General features: G+C 54.0%; 1 protein-coding gene across 1 annotated transcript; it reads left to right on the forward strand.

Moving 5' to 3' along the window:
* The first annotated feature begins 3,744 nt into the window (after positions 1-3,744).
* On the forward strand, positions 3,745-21,154 carry ACE (angiotensin I converting enzyme). Its single transcript, XM_005532435.3, has 25 exons — positions 3,745-4,396; positions 7,733-7,900; positions 9,193-9,280; positions 9,517-9,660; positions 9,902-10,093; positions 10,238-10,335; positions 10,867-11,039; positions 11,326-11,549; positions 12,948-13,092; positions 13,416-13,514; positions 13,701-13,823; positions 14,289-14,500; positions 14,981-15,117; positions 15,404-15,562; positions 15,971-16,058; positions 16,261-16,404; positions 16,635-16,826; positions 17,169-17,266; positions 17,544-17,716; positions 18,165-18,388; positions 18,608-18,752; positions 18,956-19,054; positions 19,447-19,569; positions 20,073-20,260; positions 20,520-21,154. The coding sequence occupies exons 1-25, from the start codon at positions 4,187-4,189 to the stop codon at positions 20,705-20,707; spliced, it is 3,834 nt and encodes a 1,277-aa protein (XP_005532492.2). The 5' UTR covers positions 3,745-4,186; the 3' UTR covers positions 20,708-21,154.
* Positions 21,155-26,445: the final 5,291 nt, after the last annotated feature.

Below are 26,445 nucleotides of genomic sequence, written 5' to 3' on the forward strand. Positions count from 1 at the left end.
ATGAAGAACTAGCAGTGATTTCTGGCCATGTTTTTATTTCTTGCCCTGTGATGTTCCTGACTGTGCACATATCCTGCACTGTGGCTGAGGTCTCCCCAAGGGCTGGACTATTGGGGTCTTACATTTATTTAGGACCCTTTCAAAACATGGGAATCATTTAGGAGCCCTGAGCCCACCAGTGCCTTCAGCACGCTGCATATTCAGGGCCTTGCAGTGTCACAGCTCATCCTCGGGGCTCTCTTTGCAATAGGCACACCCCTGGGCTGCTGGCACTGGTGGCAGTCTGGGAATGAGGCTGAGGAGATTTGATGGTGAAAACCACATGTCTGTGCCCTTCCCACTCACCCTGGGCCCTGCTGAGCCACCCAGCTGGGGAAAACACATGGTCCCTCTCAGGCTGCCCCGTGTAGCCACCCGAATCACATGAGTGCCCACACCTGCACCAGGTCCAGTCTTCCCGGGACAATAAACCCTTGTCCTAGGGCAGGTATGTGCTACAAAGAGTTTTTATGGGGTGGGGTGGAAATTGTGATGATAAGGAGCTTTCTGCTGCGTTCCACTGAGTGTGGACTTCGAGTGATAAAGCAACACTTGCTGTCATGGGGCCAGGGTGAGCTCCCCCACAGCCCACTGCTCCCTATCCCCACTCAGAGGGGACACACCAGTCTTTCAACACACCTTAAATCCAGGAAAAAGCTGGAAAAAGCCTCACAGTGTTGCCAAAACTGCTCAGCAGAGACCTTTTTCAATCAGACAGCAGGAGCAAGGATTTCTGTGTCCCTCTTACCATTACAGTCCCCAAATCCAGGTGACATTGAGGGGCTCTACCAGCCTCAACACTCACTGGAACTGCTGAAAATTATTTTAGCAATCAGAGGTCTGAAACAATTGGTAAATAGCCTGATTGCTTGGGATGTTTCTTTTATTTTTTGGAAGGATGAGGAAAAAATCCTGTTTGTTTAGATGAAAAATTTAGACTGGAGGGGGTGTTTTTTCCCCTTTCCCTCATGACAGCATCACCACAGCTGGGAAAGCAGCTTAGAGAATTATACACTATGATAATTGATTGAATTCATCAGTAAATAAAGCAGCCACCTTTAAACTCAGGGTCTGGAGAGGGAGGAAAAATTCTCAATGCAGTGGTTTGTACCAACAGGTGCGGGAGTCATCATGCCCATGAAACCACAGCCACCAGGAAAAGTGACACACAGGTCTGCATTCTAGACCAAAAAAAAGCTCTTTTGGGGTTTAAATAAGGAAGGAATGATTTCTCTTCAAAAGGGAATCCTCTCTCTCACCTCCAGAAGCTCCTTAGTTCTTTAGAAAGATGGATCAGGTAGAAGTTATGAAGCAACCTTGAAACCTTTGAGAAACTGTGGGATGGAGAAGCCAAAAATGTGGTTTATAATAAAAGGAGGGGAAAATAAGCTTGAACATCCCAAGCTTTAGGGGCCTTAGGGCTGGGATATACCCACATAAATCACCAAGTATTTCCAGCCAGCACCAGGGCCATCCCCAAATTCCTGTGCCTTTGCTACACCACACCTGTTCACCATCTCCCATCACACCACCATCACAGCCACCTTGCAGCTCCCCTAAGAAATATTTACTGTCAAAACTCCTTTGGGAATTCTGGGCTGTGCCAGTGAGTGCCCCTTCCAGCACTGCTGACTGTGGGCAGGGAGATTTTGTAGGTCTGGCAAGCCAAGGAACTGACCCAAAATGCTGAGAATAAGCCATGCTCCTTCACGTGTGAGGCCCCACTCGGGGTCACCACTGATGCCCTGTGGTGACAGCCCGGCCATTGCACACGTGTCCACTCCCACGTGGCCCAGGGAGGGGGAGGACAAAGTCTCCAAGGAGTGGTGATGGCAATGCAAACCGATGGGAAGCATCCTCTGGCCCGGGGCAGCTGCCGGGCACATCACGTCTCACCCAGCATCCCCCAGCCCACATCCCCTGTGAGCAATTCCGCATCCGTCTCCGTGGCAACGCATTCTTCACATTCTTCAGTATCGCCTGCCCCTCTGGTCTGTGGTGCTGGCAGTGCCTGGTAGCCTGCAGGCTGGAAGCAGATGGATGTCCATCACCCACCGCAGCACCCCTGAGAGGGGCAAGGAGAGTAGGGACTGGTCCTGCTGCTCCACAGAATGCCCACAGGTGACTCTGAACCCATCCTTGGTGGGTGCTGGAGCATGGCATGGATTTGGGGCAGCACAAAAGTAGCAACAAACATCTGACAGCTTGCAAACATCTCACCTGCCTTCCTGGCCCAACAGCCACATAACCTGTCAGTGCTCTCCTTCATGTGGGATATTTTTCTGCCTGATGCAGCTGGAGTTTTGTAGGATAGGGTGACAGAGCCATGGGCATCTTTGGAGATGCAGCCTTCGAGAGGAACTTCTTTTCCTGCACAAAGTCCAGCAGAAGCAGCAGCAGCCCCTCTTGCACCAACCTCAGCAGATGCTCTTGTGTTAAAGGATAGAGCGCTACCCTTGTCCTGCAGGATCATCCATTGGGCACATCAGCCTTGGAAAAGGCCTCATTATTATTATTATTATTATTATCATCATCATCATCGTCATTATTATTAATGGCCTCATATGCTGGGAGTTCTGTATACCAGAAATTGCACAGACTGTTTCAGCCTCACTGTTCTCCTGAAACTCCCTCTGGTGCCAGAGGCTGCACCATGACCTGGAGCTGGGAAAACCCCTCCCTGGCGCAGCTGGGAACGGAGACTGGAGGGGGGCAGGAAATCTCCATTCACTGGTGCTTGGTCTCCAGCCAAACTGGACCCAAACCAACCATTTTTTTTCCAAGTTCCCAGTAAACTGGACTTCTCAGAGAACTGTGGCTGGTAGGGAAAGCGGTCAGCAAGGGGGGCTGAAGGCAGATGCTGACTTTGCCTCCAGCTCTATGATGTCCAGGCTCGGTGGTGCTGTTGCACAACCCCCATGGGGACTCCCCCATGGGCTTGGGGTCGGGGGGATGAAGGGTTTTCATGTGCCCACATCAGCCTATGCAGGTGGAGGGTGCTAGAACAGGGTGTGAAGTTGGGATTTTTGGAGTGAGGTTTAATAGACATCAGAGGATTGCAGTCTTCTAAGTCAATTCTTTTTTTTTGGAAATGGCTGTGCACACCCCATAGGGTCCCCAGTGCTGACAGGAGAACTTGTCCCTTTTTGAGTGGCCATGCTGTCCCCATAGAGTCACCCCATTGACTCACTCCAAGTGGCCATGATGGTGTCCAGAGGATTTCCCTCTCTCCCCCCCGCCAAAAAAAAGCTCTTTCTTGGCACGTGTTCACTGTGTGCCTATGGGGTGGTTGCTCCAACAAGGAGTAATGAGGTCAGTCAGTCCAGGGCCTAAGTTCAGTGCAGGCACCATTCCCAGGGCTGAGGCCAGGCCCTGGGGAAAAGGGATTTAGTTGATTTAACAGAAAACAAAACAAAGGAATTATCAAGCCCACCAACATGGGTCTGGTTTTCATTTTGAAGGAACTTTTTGTTACTCATTTGTCATCAGCCTAATTCCTCCAAGTCCAAAACACTTGGTGTAATGTGATGTTATTTCCTTCACAGCCAGGAGAAATACTGTGTTTTCTTGAAAAATGAGGTTATGCCGGGAAGGGGGTCACTTTGGCAGGAAGCAGCCTGAGACAGACCTTGGCCGTGTCCCACAGGAGCAGTTTCCCTGCTGTGCTTGCCCTTGTGGCCCAGCGCAGGTGGCCGGGGTGTTGCCGAGGGGCAGCACGTTGGAGATGTCCTGCTAAGGACCAGCTGAGCTGGAGGCACCTGCGCCAAGTCGGGAGGGGTCTGGGACCCTGCAGGAATGGAGCTGCACATCGCCCACCCCATCCACCTTAGCCTTCTCTTTTTTCTGCCTTTCCCTGGATTCTCCTCCATCTCCTTCCTCCTGTGTCAGCCCCTTCCCTTTCCCCCCCGGCAGTGCCAGGAGCCAAAAGGACTTTGCACACCAAGGCAGCGCTCGCTCCCCGCTCCTTCCCGCAAGCCTTGGAGCCGCCGAAGGGAGAACTGAATACTCCGGTCTTATCTGCGAGGGAAGGCAGGCTCGGTGGGCAGGGTTTGCGCGAAAGCTGCTGGCTTATAAGCAGCCGGCAGCGGAGGCAAAGCTGTCTCGGAAGCACCGAGCGGGGCCCCCTCCGTGCAGCGCTCCCGCCGCGATGCCCGCGGCGCTGGCGCTGCTGCTCGGGCTGAGCCTGGCAGGTGCCCTTCAGCCCGGCCTCGAGCCCCCCCAGCATGAGCCCACCGAGGAAGGGGCCACCCGCTTCGCCAGAGACTACAACAGCACGGCCGAGCTCGTCCTCTTCGAGAGCGTCTCGGCCAGCTGGAATTACACCACCAACCTGACGGCGGAAAATGCTGCTCTGCAGGTGGGTGGCGGGACAGGGGCGATGCCACCACGGGGGCGTCCCCAGCAATGGGGACTGGGGGGCTGGGTCACGGTGGAGACACTTGGTGTGGTTCCCTTTCTCCCTGCGGGCTCCTGTCTCAGCATCTCGGAGTGGCAAACCAGGGCTGGGACTTGTAGTCCAGGAGCCGCAGGGTTTTGCCCCAAATTGGTTTTCAGGGAGACTCTGCCCAAGAATGACAGCTCTAGTCCCAGAGCAGAATCAAGGTTATTTTTAGGGGTGATTCCCTCCTCCCAGCACCTTCCACTTTCCCCCTTTGCAGAACTGGGCCGGGTGTCAATTGTCCCCGTCCCTGCCTGGTGTCACCACATCACAGTGCTGAGGGTTTTAGTTTGGGGCAGACACCAGGAGCCCAAAGTGCACAAGCAGCTGGGTGGCATTAGGACTGAGGCTGCCACCTCTTGTCCCTGTGTCCCCAGCCCACGGGGACTGGGTCAGTGGTGGGAAAGCACCCCAGGCTATAGGGAATAGACATCAGCCCAGGTACACACGTGGAGCAGCGCTGCGTGCATCGCACAGGCACGTGTGTGTCTTCCCAGGGGTTTGCTAGTGTCCGGGTTGTATTTAGTGGAGCAGGGAGCTGGAGCAACCCCGGGTCTGCTCTCGGTCGGGTGAGCTGCAGCCCAGCCTAGGCCAGGGGATGGTAGTGCCTGGGCAGGCTGCGGTGGTTCCCTGGCCCCAGCAGTGCTCGAGGAGCTGCCGGTGGCCCCAGCGTGGTGTCACAGACAAGTCGCTGCACACAGCTTGGGGTACATCTGCCAGTCAGATGGCTGAGGGTGCACAAGGGGCAGTGCAGCCCCTACGTGACCACGGTGTGTTCGGCGATCCCAGAATCGCACAGGAGTTGCCACACGTTGCCCTGAACCCTACAGATCCCGCCGGGATGGGAGCACAGTGTGCCCTGTGCAGGAAGGAAATGCATCTTCCTGCACAGGGGAAAGATCACTGCCAGGTCTGGCCACTGCCAATTTGGCAGGACATTGAAGAGGGCCTAGGTGGCCCTCCAGCCCTTTTTGTTGAGCTGATGTGATGTCTGGGCAGGCACCCAGCTCCAGCTGCAGATGTGGTGGGGCTGGGGACCTTGGGGCAGAGCAGGAACATCCCAGCTATACTGAGTCCAAAATTAGGGCCAGGAGAGCACCTTGCATGGACTTTTCTCAAAAGGCGTTTCCAGACCAGCTTTCCCCCCTTTGATGTGCTATTAAATGTATGAAGATCATGTCCAGGAGCTCCCTGCAATGTCAAGGCTCCTAAGCCAGCCCAGGTAGAGGAGGGGACCTGAACCCCTGAGCTCAGTCTATGATGGGGCAGCAGGGAGGTGTGGTGGGATGGGGAGTCACTGACTGCTAAAGGAATAACAACTAACAGCAGGACCCAGAAGGCTGCATTTGGGGAATCTGGGAGAGCATTGGGCCAGGTGAACCCTATGCATCAGTAACACAAGAGGGGCTGAGTCAGGTCACCAGTGCATGGGCAGCTCTGGGGCCTGGGACAAAAGGGAACCCTGGGACAAAGGGACATGAAGACAGGAAGTCAAAGGCAGGGGCAGAGATGTACAGAGGGATGCTGGACTGACAGACAGATGTACCATCTTTCACAAGCTGGGATTCTGGGCAAGAGGCTGGCAGTGGGGCTTGGGGACTGCTCATGTTTGGGTGCAGAACTACTGCAGGTGCCTGGGCCAAGACAGTCCCAGTGTCCTGAGCTGCATCCTGAGTCTTCACTGTGCACCCACAAGCAGGGAGGGATGGGGTGGAGGTTTCGGTAGGGAGTCTTTGAGGCTGTGGGTGTCAAGGGGCATCTGAGCCCCCTGCAGGGGCATCCCCTCCAGAGAGAGATCCCAGGCGTGGGGGTGAAGGGCCAGGACTGGTGGGCATGGCCACGGCAAGGGGGTCTCAGGCAGCAGCGCTGGCCTCAACTCACTCCACTGGAGCTGTCAGGAGAGTTTAGGGTACAATTTGCCTGACTAAGCACAGATGCCTGTTCAAGGAGAAGACAAAACACAGCTGAACTCTGCTTCCTCCAGCTCTGCATGGGGTCTGGGAAGGGGTAAAGGCATCTCCTGTTTAGAGGGGTGATGCAAGAGCAGGGTGTCTGTGGGGCTGGCATGTCCTGGCATGTTGAGGGACTGGGGCCAGATGATACCAGTGATGCTGTGGGCACTGGGATGTCCAAGGGAGGCGGTGGGAGCAGTGCTGGGTAGCCAGGGGCACCTGGCACTTTTGTCATTCCCACTCCCGTGTCCCACAGCTGCATGGGTATCTGCCCTGGGCAGCCTCCAACTCTGCCACACCACAACTCCCTTCCTTCCCTGCTGCCTGCTGAGGGAATGTGAAGATTAAAATAAAACAAACCAGGCGTGTTGGAGCCAGGCTAAAAATGCCACAAGTCACAGCTAATGAGCTCCATAAATCACACCAGGATGGCACGTGGACACTCACCAGGCACTCTGCACCATCTCACTCCACCTGTACTGGGCCAGGACACTCTTAAAAGATCAGAGCTTCCCAAAAATACAGCTGACACTGTATCAGGCTGGGATACAACCACCTGCAATGCACCCCATCCCAAAACTGCAGCCATAGCTGCAGCTGCCTAAATAACACCCCATAGTGCCAGCAGCTTACTGCCAGCCCATGGGCCCAGGAAGGGAGACAGGCTGGCTGGAGTTGGGTGGCAGTGAGACACCCCAAACTGCGGACTCAGAGCAAATGGGTGAACCCCAGATGTGTCATTTACAGGTCACAGGGTGCAGGTAGCTGATTGAGAAACATAGAAACAGAAGCGTACAGACAAAGTGAGGACATACAGGAAGGAGAAAGGTGAATGTGGCACTTCTATAGTTATCTCTTGAGCTTCTGTGAAAGTGAGAAGCAGCAGGAATAGAAATAAAATTAAGCCAGATCTCAGAGCTCCTTCCAAAACCAGGGACCAGCAGATGTCAAAGTCAACCTAGGAGCACCCAGACACCCTGACCACATGGCCTGGACACCCAATCCCAGCATTCCCATCCCATATCAGACCCTGGAGCTCCCTCCAAGACACCCTCACAGACCATCCTCGTGGGTGCTCATCAGGAGCTCCACAGGTGAGCAGACACTGCTGTGCCAGATGTAAGCTGCTGTTTCTATCCATGGGTGCCATGGACTGGGGACAGCCCTGCCTGTCACCCCATGTCCTGTCACCTCTGACTCCCACAAGCCCTCATGATTTTGCCTCTGGCCCCCAAACCATTGCCTGGGTGGTGGCATGTCCGAGGGCTGGTCCTGAGCCCCCATGTCCCCTCTCACCATGCAGGTCAAGGCATCACTGGAGGAGCAGAACTTCACAGAGTTATGGGGGAAGAAAGCCAAGGAACTCTATGGTGAGAAGTGGAATAACTTCAGTGACCCCCAGCTGAGGAAAATCATTGGATCCATCCAGACCTTGGGACCCTCCAACCTGCCCCTGGAGATGAGAGAGCAGGTAGGCAAGGTGATGGCAAAGCCCTGAGTAAGTCTGGGGTGCTGTGAAATGCCTTAGAGGGATTTTTCGCAAGCATCCAGACTCTGCTGTTGACCTGTTGCATTTTGGAGGGTGTCACAGGCCTCTACACAATAATTGAGAAAATGGGGTGCTATCTTCAGGGGATGTGGGGTGCCTTCTGGCCCTATTAGCCAGCCCTAACCTTATCTTGGAGTTATCCCAGTAGGAACTGGAGATTTCCTGCTTACACAAGAGATGTCTTGGGCATCACCTGGAGACCAGCCAGGCTGTGCCCATGGCTGGAGCCAGCTGTCTCAACCCCTCTGGGCTCATCAGGTATGCAGCCCCCTGAAAAGAAGGGCTGATGCAGCTGCCTGGCTCCTGGGTCCCCCTGTCAGACAAGGAATGCTGTGCCTTGGTGACACAGTTCTATACTAGGGACATCAGGACATCCTGAGCCTTCCCCATCACACTCTTGAGCTTTTAAGGCAGTTTACCTGAATTTTGATTTCCATGCATGAAAATATTGCCCAGGCTGAAGCTGGCAGCCACTCTGCTCTACATGAGCACAGGGACAGGCCCTTCCATCCTGAACCACAGCTCCCTGACAGCCATTCTCAGCAAAACCCTGGCAAAGTCTAGTGATGCAATCCCTTCCGGAGAACTGTTGGCCCCGGTTCCTTCCAGGAAACCCATCCCTGCCTTCTCCCAAATAACAGACAACATCATGTCTCCTCCCTGCACATCACTCATGTCTCGCCCATCTCTGGGCAGCTCTATCCCACAGCCACCATTGTCCCCATCTCCATCCCCTCTGCACAGCTGGAGCAGAGGAATGGGAGTGGAGAGAGGGACGGAGCAGAGGAATTTCCTTCCCTGGGAATGGGCTTCCCAGGCATGTTCCAGGAAACCTCCTGTTGCTATTGTTTGCTGTTGTTGAAGTTCACAGAAATAAATCCCCCTCATCCTCCTGCTTTTCTTCTCCTATTTTTTTAAGCCATTTAGATAAACAGCCTGTGCTGTAGCCCCAATGACAAACAGCTTTATAAACAGCCCCTCTCTGAAGCCTGGCTGTGCAAGGATAGTCTGTCCCAAAGAGCCTCCCTGCTCCCACCATGTCAAAACCCTGAGTGATAACACACTTGTCTCACCAAAACTGTGCTGTATAAACACACAAATCCTTCCCCACATCCATCTGGACACACACACTCCAGAGCTGGGAAGCCTGTAGATCCTTCGTGAAGGGCTGTTCCTGTCCCCTTGCAGCCTCAACATCCTTTCCTTTCCTACAGTATAACACCATCCTGAGTGACATGGACAAAATCTACTCCACGGCCAAGGTGTGCCTGCCCAATGGCACCTGCTGGGATCTGGAGCCAGGTATGGTCCCTGTCCCCTTGATCCTGCCAGCTGCTGAGCATCCCATAGCCATGACTTAGTCCCCACATCCTTAGTGGGTTGGGGCTGGCATATGCTACTCTTACTAATCAGGATTGTCCCAGTGTGAGGATGGGCACCTGGGTCTGGTGTGGTGGTGGTGGCACCTCAGCAGAGCTGTGGCATATGCCTCCCTCCCCGGCTGCTTTCTTATGTTCTACCTGTCCCCTTTGTCCCAGACCTCTCGGACGTCATGGCCACCTCTCGCAGCTACAAGAAGCTGCTGTACGCCTGGGAGGGGTGGCACAACGCTGCGGGGAACCCGCTGCGCCCCAAGTATGAGGAGTTCGTGAAGCTGAGCAATGACGCCTATATGATGGATGGTACAAATCGTGCAGATCCCCAGGGAACAGGGGTGGAAATCGGGACTGGGACACTGGGATGCCCTACTGCTCTCCCCACCCCACATGCAGCCAGGCATTCCAACTTCTATTTCCCAAGTACCAGCACTCTGGGGAAGGGGGAAAAGTCCTGCTGCTAGTCCCTGCTCTCACCTTTTGGGGAAGGGTAGTGGGGGCAGCCATCGGGGTCTGGAGACAGAGGTCTTCCCTGTGTCCCTGGTAGGATTCAATGACACAGGCAGCTACTGGCGCTCCTGGTATGACTCAGACTCCTTTGAGAAGGACCTGGAGCGCATCTACACCCAGCTGGAGCCACTCTACCTCAACCTGCATGCCTTTGTCCGGAGGAAGCTGTATGATCACTATGGGCCCAAATACATCAACCTGAAGGGTCCCATCCCTGCTCACCTCCTGGGTAAGAGATGAGACTCCCCCAGCCTGTGTCCAGGGGTGCTGGTGGTGTCAGAGGGGCACACACAAGGCCAGAGAGGTCCCAGAAATCTCTGTGTTTCTCTTCTGACCTGCCACCAGCTCTACTCTAGCTCTTTTCTCTTCTCAGGGAATATGTGGGCTCAGCAGTGGAACAACATCTATGACCTGATGATCCCCTACCCTGAGAAGCCTAACCTTGATGTCACGAGCAGCATGGTGCAGCAGGTGATGGGCTGAGGGACTCATTGAGGGGACCAGGGAGAAAAAGCAGAGGGTATTGCCAAGGCTGGCCCATGACATTGACCTCATGGAGTAATTTCTCATACTTGTACAGGGGACAGCAGAAAACCCAAGTTTGGGAGGGGAAGGGACAAAGAAATTATCTTACTCCATCTCTGGCAATGACCAAAGAGGCAGCAGGTGGACAAAAGTGGGCAGTGCACTGGGACTGCTGCCAGTCCCCAGGCTGGGGACCGCGTTGCTGCATTCACACCATCACACAGCTCCAAGCACGTCTTGGGTATCAGTCCTGCTCCCTTCTGCCCTTGCTGAGCTCCAGCACCACTGCTTGGTGCTTTTTAAGGATGTTCACACCAGTTCTGGGGCTGGGCCTCCCCATCACAGAGAGAGGGGCAGGATGTCAGTCCCTGGGAGCAACTCGCCTCCTTCCCACAGTGCTGGGGGACCACTGGAGGCAATGCCCAGGGCACAGGCAGCCCCTTCCTCAGCCATAACCCACTGCCTGCTGCCCACCAGGGTTGGAATGCCACCCACATGTTCCGAGTCTCGGAGGAGTTCTTCACCTCCCTGGGGCTTCTGGAGATGCCCACTGAATTCTGGAAGAAGTCCATGCTGGAAAAGCCGACAGATGGGCGGGAGGTGGTGTGTCATGCCTCAGCCTGGGACTTCTACAACCGCAAGGACTTCAGGTCTGTGGGGACATGCAAGGACTCAGGGCTACAGGGCGAGACCCTCCCCTATCCCCCTTGAGGATCACCCTTTTGGATACCCCTAGCCTGGCCATGCAGCCCAATATGGCGCTTTCTGAGGTGAGATCTGGACTGGCAATGCTACCCTGTCTTCCCCTCCACTTTCCCTTACCCCGTGGGGTGTTGCCAACCTCTCTGGGACTGTGGGGCGTCCTTCCTGTCAAGGGAGTGTACAGGCAGCCAGGGTCCCTCACTCGGCTCAGGCAATACTGTTTTCACACGGCAGGATCAAGCAATGCACGTCAGTGACCATGGAGCAGCTGTTCACAGTGCACCATGAGATGGGCCACATCCAGTACTACCTGCAATACAAGGACCAGCCCGTGTCCTTCCGCAGTGGGGCCAATCCTGGCTTCCATGAAGCCATCGGTGATGTCCTGTCCCTCTCTGTCTCCACTCCCAGCCACCTCAAGAAAATTGGGCTCCTCAGCAGTGCTGCTGAGGATGAAGGTATGACAGCTGGGTGACCTGGAGGGCACTGACACTGTCTGTGGCACTGGGCAGGGTTTGAGACATGCCAGGGTGGGTTGCAGTCTGGCAATACAGCCCAGAGCTGCCACAATCCCTTCTCATCTCCATGGGTCCCTCTTGTCTCCATGGTTCAGGTATGACTTTTTGCCTCCATGGGTCTATGCACAACCCTTTCTTGTGTCCATGGGTCCATGTAGAGCCCTTCTTGGCTCTAGTCTCTTCACTCCTGAGGCAGGAGGGATGTTCTCTAGAGCTTGTCTGTCTCTTTCCCTTCACCAACAGAACCCAAACTGGAAAACAACATTTTTGTGCTTCATTGGCTTTGACCTTTCCAGCATTCCTCCCTCCCTCTCCAAGAAGCATCCACCACTGGAGCTCCTGGTGTGGCTCTGTGGAGGTGGCACCAAGCACTTCCATGCACAGTCACGAGGGTTGTTAGTGGGTGACATGTCCGGCTGCCAGCTGGCACAGCAGGGCAGGCCTTGTCGCTGTAGGCACTGCCCAGCTTGTCAAGAGCCTCATCCTCCCACCTGACATCCCTCAGCCAGCACATCAAAGCAGATGGTAGCAAAGGAAATTGAGCACTCCCAGACCTGCCCCAGGCGGCTGCTTGGAGGAGGAGGGACAATCCTGGGATCCTCCTGCTGTGTCATTAAATACGTTTTATGACAAGAAAGACATCACGACAGCCAAGAGCATTGGGCCAGTGCTGCATAAATACAATGAAGCAGATGGTCTCTGCCTCAAGCCATTGCTACCTGACTTGCCAGCCCTTGGCAGCCAGGCCATCATAGTGATGGCAGCCAATAGCCCATCAGGGCAGTGCTGCCAACTACTCTCTGACCCCACAGCTTCAGCTGCATCTCCAGCAGGTCTTTCTCCAAACTTCCTTCCCCAAATTTCCTTAAGGAAAAAACAGATGTCACCATCCCCTTTGCTACTCATGATGCGGTGGTGACTGTCCTAGAGTTTACTCTGGTTCTGAGTCTAAACCATCAGAGCCTTTGCAATGGTGTGACTGCAGACTAAACTCCCCCAAACCCCCTCACCTTGAGGCCCCAGGTTGGAAGTGTGAAGAATTGCACTCACCAGAGACCTTTTAACTTTGAGAGCTGGGCTAAGGGTAAGGGGACACCACACTTTTCACTATCATTGTCCCCACTCAGTAACAGGCACATGTTGCCCCAGGTAGTAACTGTATCTACAGAAACCTCCTGTGTCCTACACAGCCTTCTCTAGAAGCAAGGTTGCATGTTGAAATGCTGTCCCCATTTCTAATCCCGATCTGCCCACCCTCTTGCCCACTAAAATTCCGGTGCCTGTAGTGCTGTCTATGCAGACTCCTTTCCAGCCTGGTTCAGGCTCTGTTTCATGCAGAGAGCAATATCAACTACCTGCTGAAGATGGCCCTGGAGAAGATTGCCTTCCTGCCCTTTGGCTACCTCATCGACCAGTGGCGCTGGAATGTGTTCAGTGGCCACACGCCGCCAAGCCGTTACAACTACGACTGGTGGTATCTGAGGTAGGGGACAGTCACCAAAGGTGTGGGGGGGTGTGGAAGCTGGGGATGTGCAAGGAAGGGAGGCAAGAAAGCAGAAAGGAAAGAAAAGCTGTAAAAGTAGTCACAGAGATGGTTGCAAGAACAATGGATAGATGGGTGGGTGTGTAGAATAGGATGGATGGATGGATGGATGGATGGATGGATGGATGGATGGATGGATATGGAATCATGCTCTAATTGTGTGTATTTCTTCAGCACTGTGCCAAGCCTTCCCATTCTTTGACTAGATTCTTCTGATCCCTTATTATTCCTATGCTCAGGCTGTTGTTCTCTGTTGTCCGCAGAACCAAATACCAGGGTATCTGTGCTCCAGTTCCAAGGAATGAAAGCAACTTTGACCCTGGAGCAAAGTACCACATCCCGGGGAACACTCCTTACATCAGGTAGAGGAAGTGTTGGCAAGGGGACCAAGGTTTGGGGTGCAGTGGGTGGGGGATCACCTCTGTGGGCAGGGACTCATAGACATAGAGATCTCCCAACACTTGGGACCACAAATGGTGAGGTTGAGCACTTGGACTTGTCTGCTTCCCCTTGTCCCCAGTTCTAACCTTCATGGGCTTCCTTGGCAGGTACTTTGTGAGCTTCATCCTCCAGTTCCAGTTTCACAAGGCACTGTGCGAGGCAGCCAACCACAACGGTTCCTTGCACACCTGTGACATCTACAGGTCCAAAGAGGCTGGAGCCAAACTCAGGTGGGGACAGAGGAGGGTGAGGAAAGTCATCATGGGTAGATGAGTGCATGGAAGCTGATGGTGTGCAAGGAAGGAAAGAAAAAAGGAAGGAAGGAAAAGTGAACTGGTGAAAAAGGCAGGAAGGAAGGCAGGAAGGGAGGAAGGGAGGAAGGACTACATGGAAGCACTGGGGTGAGGTGAGTGGTCCTCACCAGAGTATTGCTATTGTCCCAGTCATGAGCTCCCACCCAGACAAGAGGTCACTAAAGCACAGCTGACTCCTGTTGATTGGGTGTTAAATGCATGAATGTGTGACAGGGAATCCTCAGTTCCCACATGCAGGACAGGCAGTGGCTTCCAAGGCAGTTCCCAGGTTCATGTCCCACCCAGGAACAGCATCTTCAACCCTTAAGAAGCTGAGATACTATCACTGCTTCTCTCCCATCCATCCCCTGGCTTCATGCTGACTCTTCTGCTCCTACACAGGGAAGTGTTGAAAGCTGGGTCCTCGAAGCCATGGCAGGATATCCTCTTGAATCTCACTGGCATGGGTCAGATGGACGCTGCTCCCCTTCTGGAGTATTTCAGCCCTGTCACCAAATGGCTTCAGGAGCAGAACAACAAGACCAACGAGGTCCTGGGCTGGCCTGAGTTTGACTGGCGTCCCCCTGTCCCTGAAGGCTACCCTGAAGGCATTGGTAAGGCTGTAGCTCCATCCCGGGTCCGGGGAGGGACAGGAAGAAGTCCCCCAAGGGACATCATTAATCCACAGGCAGGCTGTGGGTGGGGTGGTCCCCATACCAGGAAAGAGAAATAGCCATCTCCAGTGAAGTTCCACAGGGTGTTGCATCCCAGGAGGCAGGTGCCATTGTCTGAAGCTGTGTAATGATGTCATCAGTCATGGTGTGGAGAGTTTCTCTTCTCAGCTGTGTCCTTTGTGCTCACGTGGGAGAGTCTAGTGCATGCAACTTGTCCTGTTGTCCCTTCCTCTGTCCAAAGGGATACCCCAGCAGGGCACCTCTTCCCTAATTTCTTAGCTCAGCCTGCTCCCAAGCCGTGGCATCCTTCAATGGACCTGCAGTTCTGGGAAAAGCTTAACTATGGCTTCTCCATGGGATAGTGCTCTTGCAACTCTCCTGACCTTTCTCGTCTCTTCCCCCATTTATTTCCTCCTCTAGACAAAATAGCAGATGAGGCACAAGCTAAAGAGTTCTTGTCTGAGTACAACACCACAGCTGAGGAAGTGTGGAATGCCTACACCGAGGCATCCTGGGCCTACAACACCAACATCACTGACCACAACAAGGAGATCATGGTATGGGAATGACCCTGGGGCTGTGCTGGGAGAGCCAACAGCCAGAGAAGGCAGCTGGTACCCAGAGCACATTTCACAGAAGCCCTGAAAACCAGGGCAGCCTCTGCCCCTCATAAAGGGATAACATTCTCACCCAGGAGGTGTGTTTTCCTTGAAAACCCTCATCATCCAATGAGGTACCCACAAAGGCAGCTATGGGGAAGATGTCAGTCCTGGGATGCCAGGTGGTGTTTCTAGTGGTGGCTTGTGTCTTCTCCCTGAAGTAATTCCTCTTCTCTCATTGTAGCTGGAGAAGAACTTGGCCATGTCCAAGCACACCCTAGAGTATGGCATGAGGGCCAGGCAGTTTGACACCACAGATTTCCAGGACCAAAGTGTCACCCGCATCCTCAAGAAGCTGAGTGTCATTGAGAGGGCAGCCCTACCTGAGAATGAGCTGAAGGAGGTGAGTGGCAAGGGGACAGAGCAAGAGAGGGTGTCCCTTTCCATCACTCTATGTGAGAGACACAAGTTTCTCGCAAAATTTAAGAAATGCCACTGGGCAGCCACCATCTGCCTTGAAAAAGGTGATAGCTTGGTACCTTCTACACAAAGCCAAAATCCTTGTCTTCAGGGTATCCCATCCAAACATTGCCTATCCCAGGCTGCAGAGGGGCCTGGATGTTTGGGTGACAATGGCACAATGCTTGTTGGCCCCAGGCCCTCTAGTATTGACTCCATGTTGCCTCTGTAGGAGCGACACTTGATCTTGGAAGGGACCAGAGTAAAACACACAAAAATCTCGATGGACTGGGACATCCTCCAATATCAGGAGGAAGGATAACCAGTTTATATACTCTGATTTCCTTTGCAGTATAACACCCTTCTCTCAGATATGGAGACCACATACAGCGTGGCCAAGGTCTGCAGAGAGAACAAAACCTGTCACCCATTGGATCCTGGTAAGATCTAGCAGGGTGTCCCACAGGGCATTGGCACTGGCCCAGAAGGAAGGGATGTTTTTTAATTGGGGCATGAAGAATGGCCATGAAGGGTTCTTTCAGCTTCTCTGTGATGGTCCCCAAGCAACACATTGGGTATAGAACCATTGCACCTGTTCAGCTCATCCAACAGCATCACAGTGGCTTCATTACTCTCTCTTAGACCTCACAGACATCATGGCCACCTCTCGGGACTATGATGAGCTCCTCTTTGCCTGGAAGGGCTGGCGGGATGCTTCTGGGAAGAAGATGAGGAACAACTACAAGCGATACGTGGAACTGAGCAACAAGGCAGCCATGCTCAATGGTCAGTGCCCTGCTCCCCTTGAGCCCACCACGACCCTAACTCCCTGTGAGCAGAGGATTGGGCTCTTCATCCAGGTGGGGGTCAAAATCCTAAGGGTGTGGAGGTCTCACTAACTCCCAGGAGATCCACTGTCTCACAGATATGGAGGGACCTGGAGTGTCTGAACAGCAAGACAGAGTTTTGTCCAAGAAGGACAGTGTCTGACAATTTCTGCTCTTGCCCTACCACAGGCTACAAAGACAACGGGGCCTACTGGAGATCCCTGTATGAGACATCCACCTTTGAGGAAGATCTGGAGAGGCTGTATCTGCAGCTGCAGCCCCTGTACCTCAACCTACATGCTTATGTACGCCGAGCCCTCTACAAAAAATATGGTGCAGAGCACATAAACCTGAAGGGTCCCATCCCTGCCCATCTGCTAGGTAAGAGCTCTGTCTGAGCTAAGCTGTGTCTCCCATCAGATGTGGTTGTCTCTGTGCCATGCCAAGAGTTAAAACTGATCTCTGTTCAGCTCTGGATGATGGGAAAAGGTCCCCTGGGATGGGTCTGTAGACGCCAATCTGCCCCAGGGAAGGACAGCACGCTCAGCATGATTTGACCTCTCTTGCATGGACAGGCTCCTGCCAACATTGCCTTTATGCAGATGGCAGGACCAGGCAAGGCAGGGACCAGGCAGGGTGATCCACCTGTGCAGGAGGAGGGAGTAACTGGTTGCTCTCCTCTCCCTGTCTCCCTCCTGACATGTGCCATTCTGCGCTTCCCAGGCAACATGTGGGCTCAGTCATGGTCCAACATTTTCGACCTGGTGATACCTTTCCCAGATGCCACCAAGGTGGATGCCACCCCAGCCATGAAAAAACAGGTCAGTGCTTTTCTATTCTGCTCTGGGGAAACCCCTTGGGACTCAGCAACTGCTGGCTCTTGCCACCACCCATGTTAGAGCCAAATGCTCTAATGTTGCAAAAAAAAATCCATGCCTCATCTGTATTCTCCCTACCTTTATATGCCAAGACCTGGATCCAGGTCTAGCTGACTCCAGGAGATCCCCCTGCCCAGAACAAGGCTACCCCTGTCCTCCCATCATTCCACAGCCCCCAGCACCCCATCTGCCTCTCACCAGCTCTCTGCTCTTTCCCCAGGGCTGGACACCCAAAAAAATGTTTGAAGAGTCAGACCGTTTCTTCACCTCTCTGGGCCTCATCCCCATGCCACAGGAGTTCTGGGACAAGTCCATGATTGAGAAGCCATCAGATGGGCGGGAGGTGGTGTGTCATGCCTCGGCCTGGGATTTCTACAATCGCAAGGACTTCAGGTGCCCATGGGGAGCAGGTGGTGGCCACCACTGATGTGGTGCTGGGGCAGAAAGTGTCTTTGTAGAATAAGGGCACATGGGCTGATGCCACCACAGTGTATCTTGCTCTGTGGCTGTGGCACCCCAACTATGGCACTTCCCTTAGTACCCAAGATGCTGGCAGGAGTCCTCATGGGGGATGGAGGGCAACCCATGCCTGCCCTGCCATGCCCTGCTCTGCCCTGGAGGAAGGAAAAACTGATGAACAAGGACAGGGAATGGACAGGGTCAGCAGGAGATGCAGGAGGAAGAGACCAACCCAGCAGAGTAGGGCCAGCCTGGCCTGGCATCAGATGTGGGGAGGGGGCACATAAAAAGGAAAAATAGGTCAAGGGGATGTGATGGTTCCTGGAGGTTTTCACACCACCACTGCCCTTCCTTCTCCCTCAACCCTTGTGTCCTGGTCCAGGATCAAGCAGTGCACCGTGGTGAACATGGACGACCTCATCACAGTTCATCACGAGATGGGCCACGTGCAGTACTTCCTGCAGTACAAGGACCAGCCTGTCTCCTTCCGTGATGGGGCCAACCCTGGCTTCCATGAGGCTGTTGGGGATGTCATGGCCTTGTCTGTCTCCACCCCCAAACACCTGCATAGCATCAATCTGCTGGACCAAGTCATGGAAAATGAAGGTGAGCTGGAGGGCCAAAGAGCAAATGTGGGGATGCTAATGGGAGCAGCTGGAAATGCAAATGGTCAGGAGGGGCTGGACAAAGGTTATACATGGTGGCTTTGCATGAATGGAGGGGACAGGACCTGCTGGGGACATACAGTTCTGGGGCAGAATGACCCACAGAGGGAGGAGAGGTGGATACAGCACTGTCCTGCTCACATCTTCACACCCCAAGCAGAAAGTGATATTAACTACCTGATGAGCATCGCCCTGGATAAAATTGCCTTCCTGCCCTTTGGGTACCTCATGGACCAGTGGCGGTGGAAGGTGTTTGATGGGCGGATCAAGGACGATGAGTACAACAAGGAGTGGTGGAACCTCAGGTAGGATTGAATTCAGACCTTTGTTTGGGACAAGGGCCTTGGCCATCATCCCGCTGGGTGTTTTCTCCTTGTGGTCCAGTTGTCTGCAATGGAATGATGAGATACACAACCCTTCCCTCTGTCCTCACACCCCACTATGTTCCTTCCCACTCTACCCCACCTCCTCCTCCCCAAGCTGGCCTGACTCTCCCTCTCTCACCCAGGATGAAGTACCAGGGCTTGTGCCCACCAGCACTGAGGTCTGAAGATGACTTTGACCCTGGGGCAAAGTTTCATATCCCTGCCAACGTCCCTTACATTAGGTGAGCCAGCAGGGCTGGGGCACGAGTGACACCATTTGGACATAGAAGCAGGATCCCCAGGTCAGAGGCCAGTGATGACACCTTTTTCCATGGCTAGTGGTACCATCCTTTGAGGGCTGGGCAGCTCCAGAGACCCTGACAGAGCTTCAGAGAAGAAGTCTGGATGTAGGGGAATTTCTCCCTATCCAAGGAAGATGAGCTCATCCACTCCAAGAAACATATAATCATTCTGGGAGAAATGGCTTCAGCAGGTTGAACTGAGCTGAAGCAGGTGTAGCCAGTGATGCTCCCCCAGACTGGGACGGGTGCAACCAGAGAATGAGGGGAGCCACATCCTCTCTTGCATAGGCACTAGTAAGGTCCAGTCCCATCTCTTCATCCCTCTCTACCAGGTACTTCGTCAGCTTTGTGATCCAGTTCCAGTTCCACCAGGCACTCTGTGATGCAGCTGGGCACAAGGGTCCCCTGCACACCTGTGACATCTACCAGTCCCAGGAGGCTGGGAAGATCTTGGGGTAGGTGTGTGGGCAGGGTAAAGCCAATCCTCAAATACCTTAAAGCCAGCCCAACATGACAGGAGGCAATGCAGCCCCTGGTCATCCCTCCCATCCCATACCTGGGGCAGGGACACCTTGGGCTGGGCGCTGTGATTGCAAAAGCAGCCACTAGATGGTAGCTAGGCCCCTGGCAGGGGGAAGACTCCCTCCTCCTCCTCCCAGCCCCCATTTCCTTAGGGAAAGCAACCCCCTTGCTTCAAGAAAAGCACCTGCAAAATTAACCCTTTCACCCAGGGACTGCTCTGCATCAGGCTGGATTCACTGGAGGGTTTTAATCCATGCAAACCCCTCTTCCCTCCAAGACAACCATCACTCCCTGTGCTCCAGGATGGCAGCCTTGTGGTTCTGGGGTGTCAGACTGTACCCAGAGATGCTGATACTAAGAGTCCCAAGGGAAAGGGAGGGGCTGGCAGCCAAGAGAGTGATGGGGAATACATTGGAGCTGATTTCTCCTGCCACAGGGATGCCCTGAAGCTGGGTTTCAGCAAGCCGTGGCCCGAAGCCATGCAGCTCATCACAGGGCAGCCCAACATGTCAGCAGAGGCCCTTATGAGCTACTTCGAGCCACTCATGACGTGGCTGGAGAAAGAGAACAAGAAGAACGGGGAGGTCCTGGGCTGGCCCGAGTACAGCTGGACTCCTTACACAGGTATGCAGGGCTCAGCCAAGCACGAAGCACAGCAGGTCCACGATTCGCCAGGGCTCTGCCCTCACTAGGGTCAGAATGAAATGGAGCTCTCTTGGTTCCCCTTGGCCATCACAAAAACCACAAGGTCTTTGGATGATTCTCCTTGATTCCTCAGGGAGCTGAGGCCAAAGGGCATCCAAGAGACCAGCAAAGGTGACCCAATATACCACAGCCCAGAGCCCCCAGCAACAACCACGTCTCTCACTTCTCTCCTTTCCAGCCCAAGATGACTCCAGCAAAACTGATTTCCTGGGAATGTTCCTGACCAAAAGTCAAGCCACAGCAGGTGGCTGGGTCCTGCTCGCCCTGGCACTCATCTTCCTGATCACCACCATCTTCTTGGGTGTCAAGTTCTTCTCAGCCAGGAGAAAGGCCTTCAAATCCAGCTCAGAAATGGAACTGAAATAAGGCAGCCACCAGCAGGGCAACATAAACAGGGTGCAAGTATGGGCACTTGGCCAAGCTGGCAGCCATGCCGTGGGCACACTTGCCAAGGAAGCCATGAGTTTCCACAACCCAGGATTCCTCTCTCCTATCAGGTCAGACATTCCTTTCCACTATGCAAGAGCCAGAGCAGAGAAGAGCTATTTATTTGGCAATGTCTGAATCAGGGGAAAGAGAAGTTCAGGCTCCGGCAGGCACGGAGCCATCAGAAGCTGCCCCTGTGCCCAGGGCTGGAGCTAGTCCAGCCTGGTCACCCACCAGCCAATTCTGATCTGTGGGCAAAGCCACGGAGACTTGAGTGACAGAGGGCAGTTTGGGGAGGGATGGAGCACATCCTGGTTTGCCTTCTGCCCGGCTGTTTGCTTGCATGGATGAAAAATAAACCTATGTCTTGTCATCCTTTGAGCAGCAGCTCAGCTTCTTCTTGCATGTGGGCTGGAGGCTCAGTGGAACAAGGCTCTCAAGCAGGAGAGCTGCCACCCCAAGCCAGTGCAAACACAAGTCCCTGGGGAACAGCCTGGCTCTGGGGCAACATAACTGCAGCATCCAGCTTCCCCCGCTCTCCATCTGAAAGATCAACATCCCTTTGCAGCATCTCCATCCTCCCCTGAACTGCAGCTCCCATCAGAGCTGACAGCTCGTGGGTTCGGTGCAGCACATGCCTAAGGTAGGGTCTGAATCAGGGCCAGGAATCCCCAAAGTCCAGACATGAACTGTTTAAAGGGCTGGGGGGTCACCAAGCCCAGGATGGGACAAGGTTGGAGCTCACGAGTGCTGTGACTCCAGCACTCAATGACACATTTACGTAAGAGCCGGGGGTCCAAGGTCAGCGATCGCCTCCTGCCCTCCAACTCCTGATTATCTTGGGATCAGCTGTGCCTGAGCCCCCCGCCCCCACCGCGTCCTCCCCATCTCCGGCCTCGTCTTTCTTCTGCTTCTGTAAATAAAACTTCGTATTTGTTCTGCAGTGATTAGGTGCAAAACTAATCCCAGGCTGGGGATTATTGCAGCCTTAAAGAGCTGTGATCTGCTGCAGCCCGAAGCAGCAGGGGAAATGAGGGGATCTGGATGACCCGTCCTTCTCCCATCCCATGGCCCGTGCCCTCGGTCATGTCTTACTCCGGGGAGCTGAGGCTTGGGAGCGGCTTGTTGCACCTGGCAGACGAGCAGAAGGCAGGTGTCTGCCCGCCCACGCTCGGCTGTTTGTTTGCTTTTCCTCCTCCTCGAGCACAGGACGCCCACGGGGAGCAGCCCGGCCGCCCTCGTCCTGCGGCGGTGCCCAGACCCCAGGAGCAGCGGCCCCAGACTCGGTGTCCTGCCCTCGCCACATCCTGCTGCATCTGCTTTATATCCCGGCACACCAGGCTCCCTCCTCTCCCCCCTTCCCGGCATTGCGTTGCTCACGGAGCAGAGGCCTGGCACGGTGAGAGCTGAGTTGGAAGCCAAGTGTATTTTCAGCCTGGGAAAGCAGGCTGGTGCAGGTGCCCTGCATCCAGCTCAATTCCTCACTGGTAAATTTGAGCTCCTTGGCTCCTTTCTGCCCCATTAGAGGAGGAAAAGAGGTCTCCAAGATCATCAAGATCCTGCAAGTTTCATGAAAATTGCTTTCTGGAGAAGAGGATTAAAAAAAAAATTAAAAAAGAGCCACACTGAACACTGTCACTCAGGGACTGCAACATTAACTCAGTGAGACACCGGAGAAACCAGAGAGGAGCTGAGTTTGTCCTACCATGGACACGAGGGCGAGTGAAGGGTGCACTGAGCTGTGTCCAGAGGCAGACAGACAGCCCAGGCCCACCAGCCATGCAGAAGACAGAAGCAGACATCAGACTCCTTCAGCACAGGTCCAAGCTCTGTGCAGCAGGTGGGATTGGACACCAGCCAACCTTTCACACGGGGCCAAGGTCCACATAGCAGATGGGATGGGGTTGGACATCAGGCTACCTTCAACACAGGTGCAAAGTCCACCCAGGAGTTGGGGCTGGACACGAGGTTATGCCCAGTCCAGCCCAAGGGGAGGCTGAAGGTCCCACCTTGAGCTCAGCTGGAGCTTCTTGGCTGACATGGGGGGCCTGGCTGAAACTTCTGAGAGCAGTGAGGGCCGGCTGGTGCCCCAAGGGCTCTGCCAAGCCAGCGGCAGTGTTTTACAAGATAGCTTTAAACCAAGGATGATTTTCCTTCCCCGTTGTGATAACATCTGGAGAGATTTTGCTGCCTTCTGGCTTCTGCATCATGCTTGCAGCTGAAATTAGGAGGCTCAGCAAAATCACTCCCTGAGGAGTAAAAAGAAATGTAAAAGCAGAAAAAAGGAGGAGAGTCCCCCTCAATTCACAGAACTCCTAGAGGGGAGCTCAAGAGAAGTGGGTACAGAGGCTTGGGGGGCTGCTTTGCACCCCCATGCCTGTACATGGAGCTTCCAGAGAAATTTGCTTTAAAATCACATGAATTCAAAGCAAGAAACCCTCTGGGTTCCCTTCCCCAGCACAAGGAGCCTTTGGGCATCAGAAAGCCATTTTTCATATTTTAGGTCCATTATCCCACACAGGAAGGTGGCTGGGGGTTCCCACACCCCACGGTCCCTTGGTGCCGGTGGGGCCTGACCAAGCCAGGTCTATTCTTAGCCCACGGGTGGCCAGGCAGGAGCAGACAGGGTGCACAGGGCTGCGTTCCTCACATTCCCCTTCCCCAGGGACAAGGAGCGCCTGGAAATACGCAGCCACGGCTTAGCAGCAGCTGGGGCCATCAGAAGGGGCCACCGTGGGCAAAAGAGAGGGGCGAGGTGGCACTGGGGGAGTCTCAGGGGACAGCACAATTGTGGAAGGAATGTAGTGAGCTGCAGTAGGGACTGGGAAAGCTGCATCCCTGCAGCTCCCTGCCCTTGGCTTCAGCCCCTGCGAGCTCTGGTCAGCATCATTCTTCCCTCCCCGGTGTTCAGGCAGGGCTGAGTGGTGTAAAGGTGAATTTGGGGGCGAGAGACAAGACCCCATATTCCCCTCTTAAGCAAGTTCAGACTCCCCCCAGCCCCATGGTTTAGCTAGAATTCCCTACCAAGGGGGACAGGGAGGCATCTCAGGTGACAGGGAGAGAATTGTCCCACATCAAAAGTGCTGGGAACTTGGCACTTGGCTCCTATCCCCCCTTGCCCAGGAGTGTCCAGTCAGACAGAGCTGCTGCAGCCACTGCCAGCACCCCCTTCCCACAGCTGCATCCTGCCTTTCCCTGCTCTTCCCTGCAGCATCACGAGTTATTGCAGCCTGCAGGCCCCATCCATCCTCCTGGCAGGTGAGTCACGAGCCTGCCCCATGCCTCAGTTTCCCCTGCTGTGCAGTGAGGACAGGCAGGATGCCAAGAGAGATGTCATGAACTGAGTGGGCCACGTCCCAGAGCAGAGTCTCCGTGGCTTTTCCTGCCACAAGTGGGAAGTAGCTTTGTCAGGAAACAATGTCTGTGACTTGGTTTAATGTCACTGAGTCCTTTCCAAATTTGCAGTCTCCCAAGGCTGGGAAAGCCCAGGCTGATAAGGGTTTAATTTGGCTGCACATTTTACCCTTGGTTTGGGTTTTTGTTTTATACTTAACAAACAAACAGTGTGGATCCTGAAAAAATATGCCAGTATTTGGACTGATGAGGCAGAGAAAGGAGCCAGAACAAGAAGCATCCTTCCACCTGCAAAATAAATTTACAGCCCCAGTTCCTCCCTTCCCGTGTCACATCTGTGGAGCATCTTCCAAAAGTGAAGGGCAAAGCCATGCCAGGCAGAAGGACACCCGAGAGTGTTTGGGGACAGTCCTGGTGGCTGGAAGCAGCTTTGGGGACCATGAAAGCCCTGTCTCTCCCTTCCCAGCTGTGTTTGCAGTGTGGCTCTAATTACAGAAATGTGGAGAAATGTCGCGTCCCGGTTGGCAAACGTTTCTCCTGGCAAGCGCCAGCCAACAGCTGCCATGCTGGGATCCAAGTGGGCTCCCATCCCCTCCATCCCACACCTCCCACCCCAAATCCACACCCCATTAAGGCTGCGCCTCCTTTCCCAATGTGCCTGTGCCTGTGCCTGCCCAGGGAAGCCCCTCACTGAGCAGGTGATAATTTCCCACACAGATTATGAATTCCTGCACTCCCAGGAGCAGGGAGGGGGAGGACACCCTTGGGAAGCACCCAGGTCTTCTTTACCCTTGGAAACCAGGTAGTTTCCCACTGGTTCCCCAGGGTGTGGGAAGGAAGAAAAAAAAGAGGGGGAAAGGAGTAAAACCTCAAAAACATTCAATGAGGAGGAAGAGGAGGAGGAGGAAGGGGGAGAAGTAGAGCTGAGTGAGGGAGGAGGAGGAGAGCAGGGCAGAGAGGATTACTGTTCAGTTAAATTACAGGGAGCCCTTCAGCTGACTTGAACAGCAGGAGAATTTGCCCAAAGACCCCAATTTTTCCAATTTGGAATAAAATGTAAGCACGGGATTAACTACAAGCATATGCTTAAAACCCAGGGAATTGAAAGAAGTCTGGGCAAAAGTCCTCCAAAGAGGGCAGAGAGGCAGGGCATGGACTGGCAACTGCACAGATGACCTGGCCCTACAGGGATGCACTGAGGGGACTGGGGAGCTGTGAGGGGACTGGAAGAACCAGGGGTACCCTGGGAAGCTCCTGGAGCTTAGTGAATAATAACCTGAAAGAGAATGACATGACTCAACTCCATATGCAAGGGTGGTGTGGGGAAGAGGGCTGGGAAGGGAGGCTCTTCCACCAGCCACGTGCTGCAACAAGACACCCTGGTTGGAGAAAGTAGGATCTAAGGGGCCTCACTGCTATGCCTGGAGCAGGAAAAGCCTTTCTGGGGTCATTGCACAGCCCCAGCCCTGGCAGAAGGTCTGGGGGGACCAGGGCTGTGCCCTGCCCCATGCCCAGAGCCGTGTTGGTGCCCCCACACTCCACTCTGGGGACCCCATCAGAAGGGCTCTGAGCCGTCACGTGCCCTTTCTGTCAGACACATCCTTTTGCACGTGATGTGTCCATGAACATCCTGGACTGATTTATGGGATGAGAGGAGGGCAGGAGGCCAACCTTAAATCCTGACTGCCTGGTGATTAATAATCATAATTACTATCATATTAGCTGTAGTAGTAATAGTTTGCTTTCCTCTGTAGAACTGGTCATCCAGGAATCTCAGAGAGGTTTTACCAGGCCAAGTGACCAATGTCCCTATTTTCTAAAGGAAATTGCGGCACAGAGCTGTCTCCCTTGAGTCACACAGTATATCAACAAGAAAACAGAAAAGGCAGGAGTCTGGACTCTGTGTCCCTCTCCCTCCCCCATGCTATTAAGCTGCATCTGTGTAATACAGAGCAAAACATCCTCCACGACTCGCAGTAAATCACGGCAGAGGCAGTGTGCAGAGTGGATGGGGGGAGATAATGGGTTTTTCACCCTCTTCAACAATAGAACAAGTTTTTCTGTGTTAGGGAAGGCTGCCTTCTCTGAGAGGTGGAGATAAAAACAGCACTGAGGCTCTGAAATGGGCCTGAAGGGGCACCTGCCTCACCCACTTGCATTGTTGGCCCTAAGACAGGAGGCAACCCAGGCAAACCATGCTGTGGGTCAAATGCCCCACTGGCATGGCCTGGTCCACATGGGCATTACTGAGGTGCACTGGAATAGTAATTGAAAATCCCAGCAAAACACTTCTGCTGATGATAATGGACTGTAATCCTCTTAGA

Source organism: Pseudopodoces humilis, chromosome 29 (assembly GCF_049639895.1).
Source record: "Pseudopodoces humilis isolate 2021_Gansu_Grassland_sample_001 chromosome 29, ASM4963989v1, whole genome shotgun sequence".
NCBI lineage: Eukaryota > Metazoa > Chordata > Aves > Passeriformes > Paridae > Pseudopodoces > Pseudopodoces humilis.

Coding starts and splice junctions, on each gene's coding strand:
- ACE (XM_005532435.3), top strand. CDS start 4,187: ATGCCCGCGGCGCTGGCGCTGCTGCTCGGGCTGAGCCTGGCAGGTGCC. Junction 4,397..7,732: donor CGGAAAATGCTGCTCTGCAG/GTGGGTGGCGGG, acceptor CTCACCATGCAG/GTCAAGGCATCACTGGAGGA. Junction 7,901..9,192: donor CCCTGGAGATGAGAGAGCAG/GTAGGCAAGGTG, acceptor CCTTTCCTACAG/TATAACACCATCCTGAGTGA.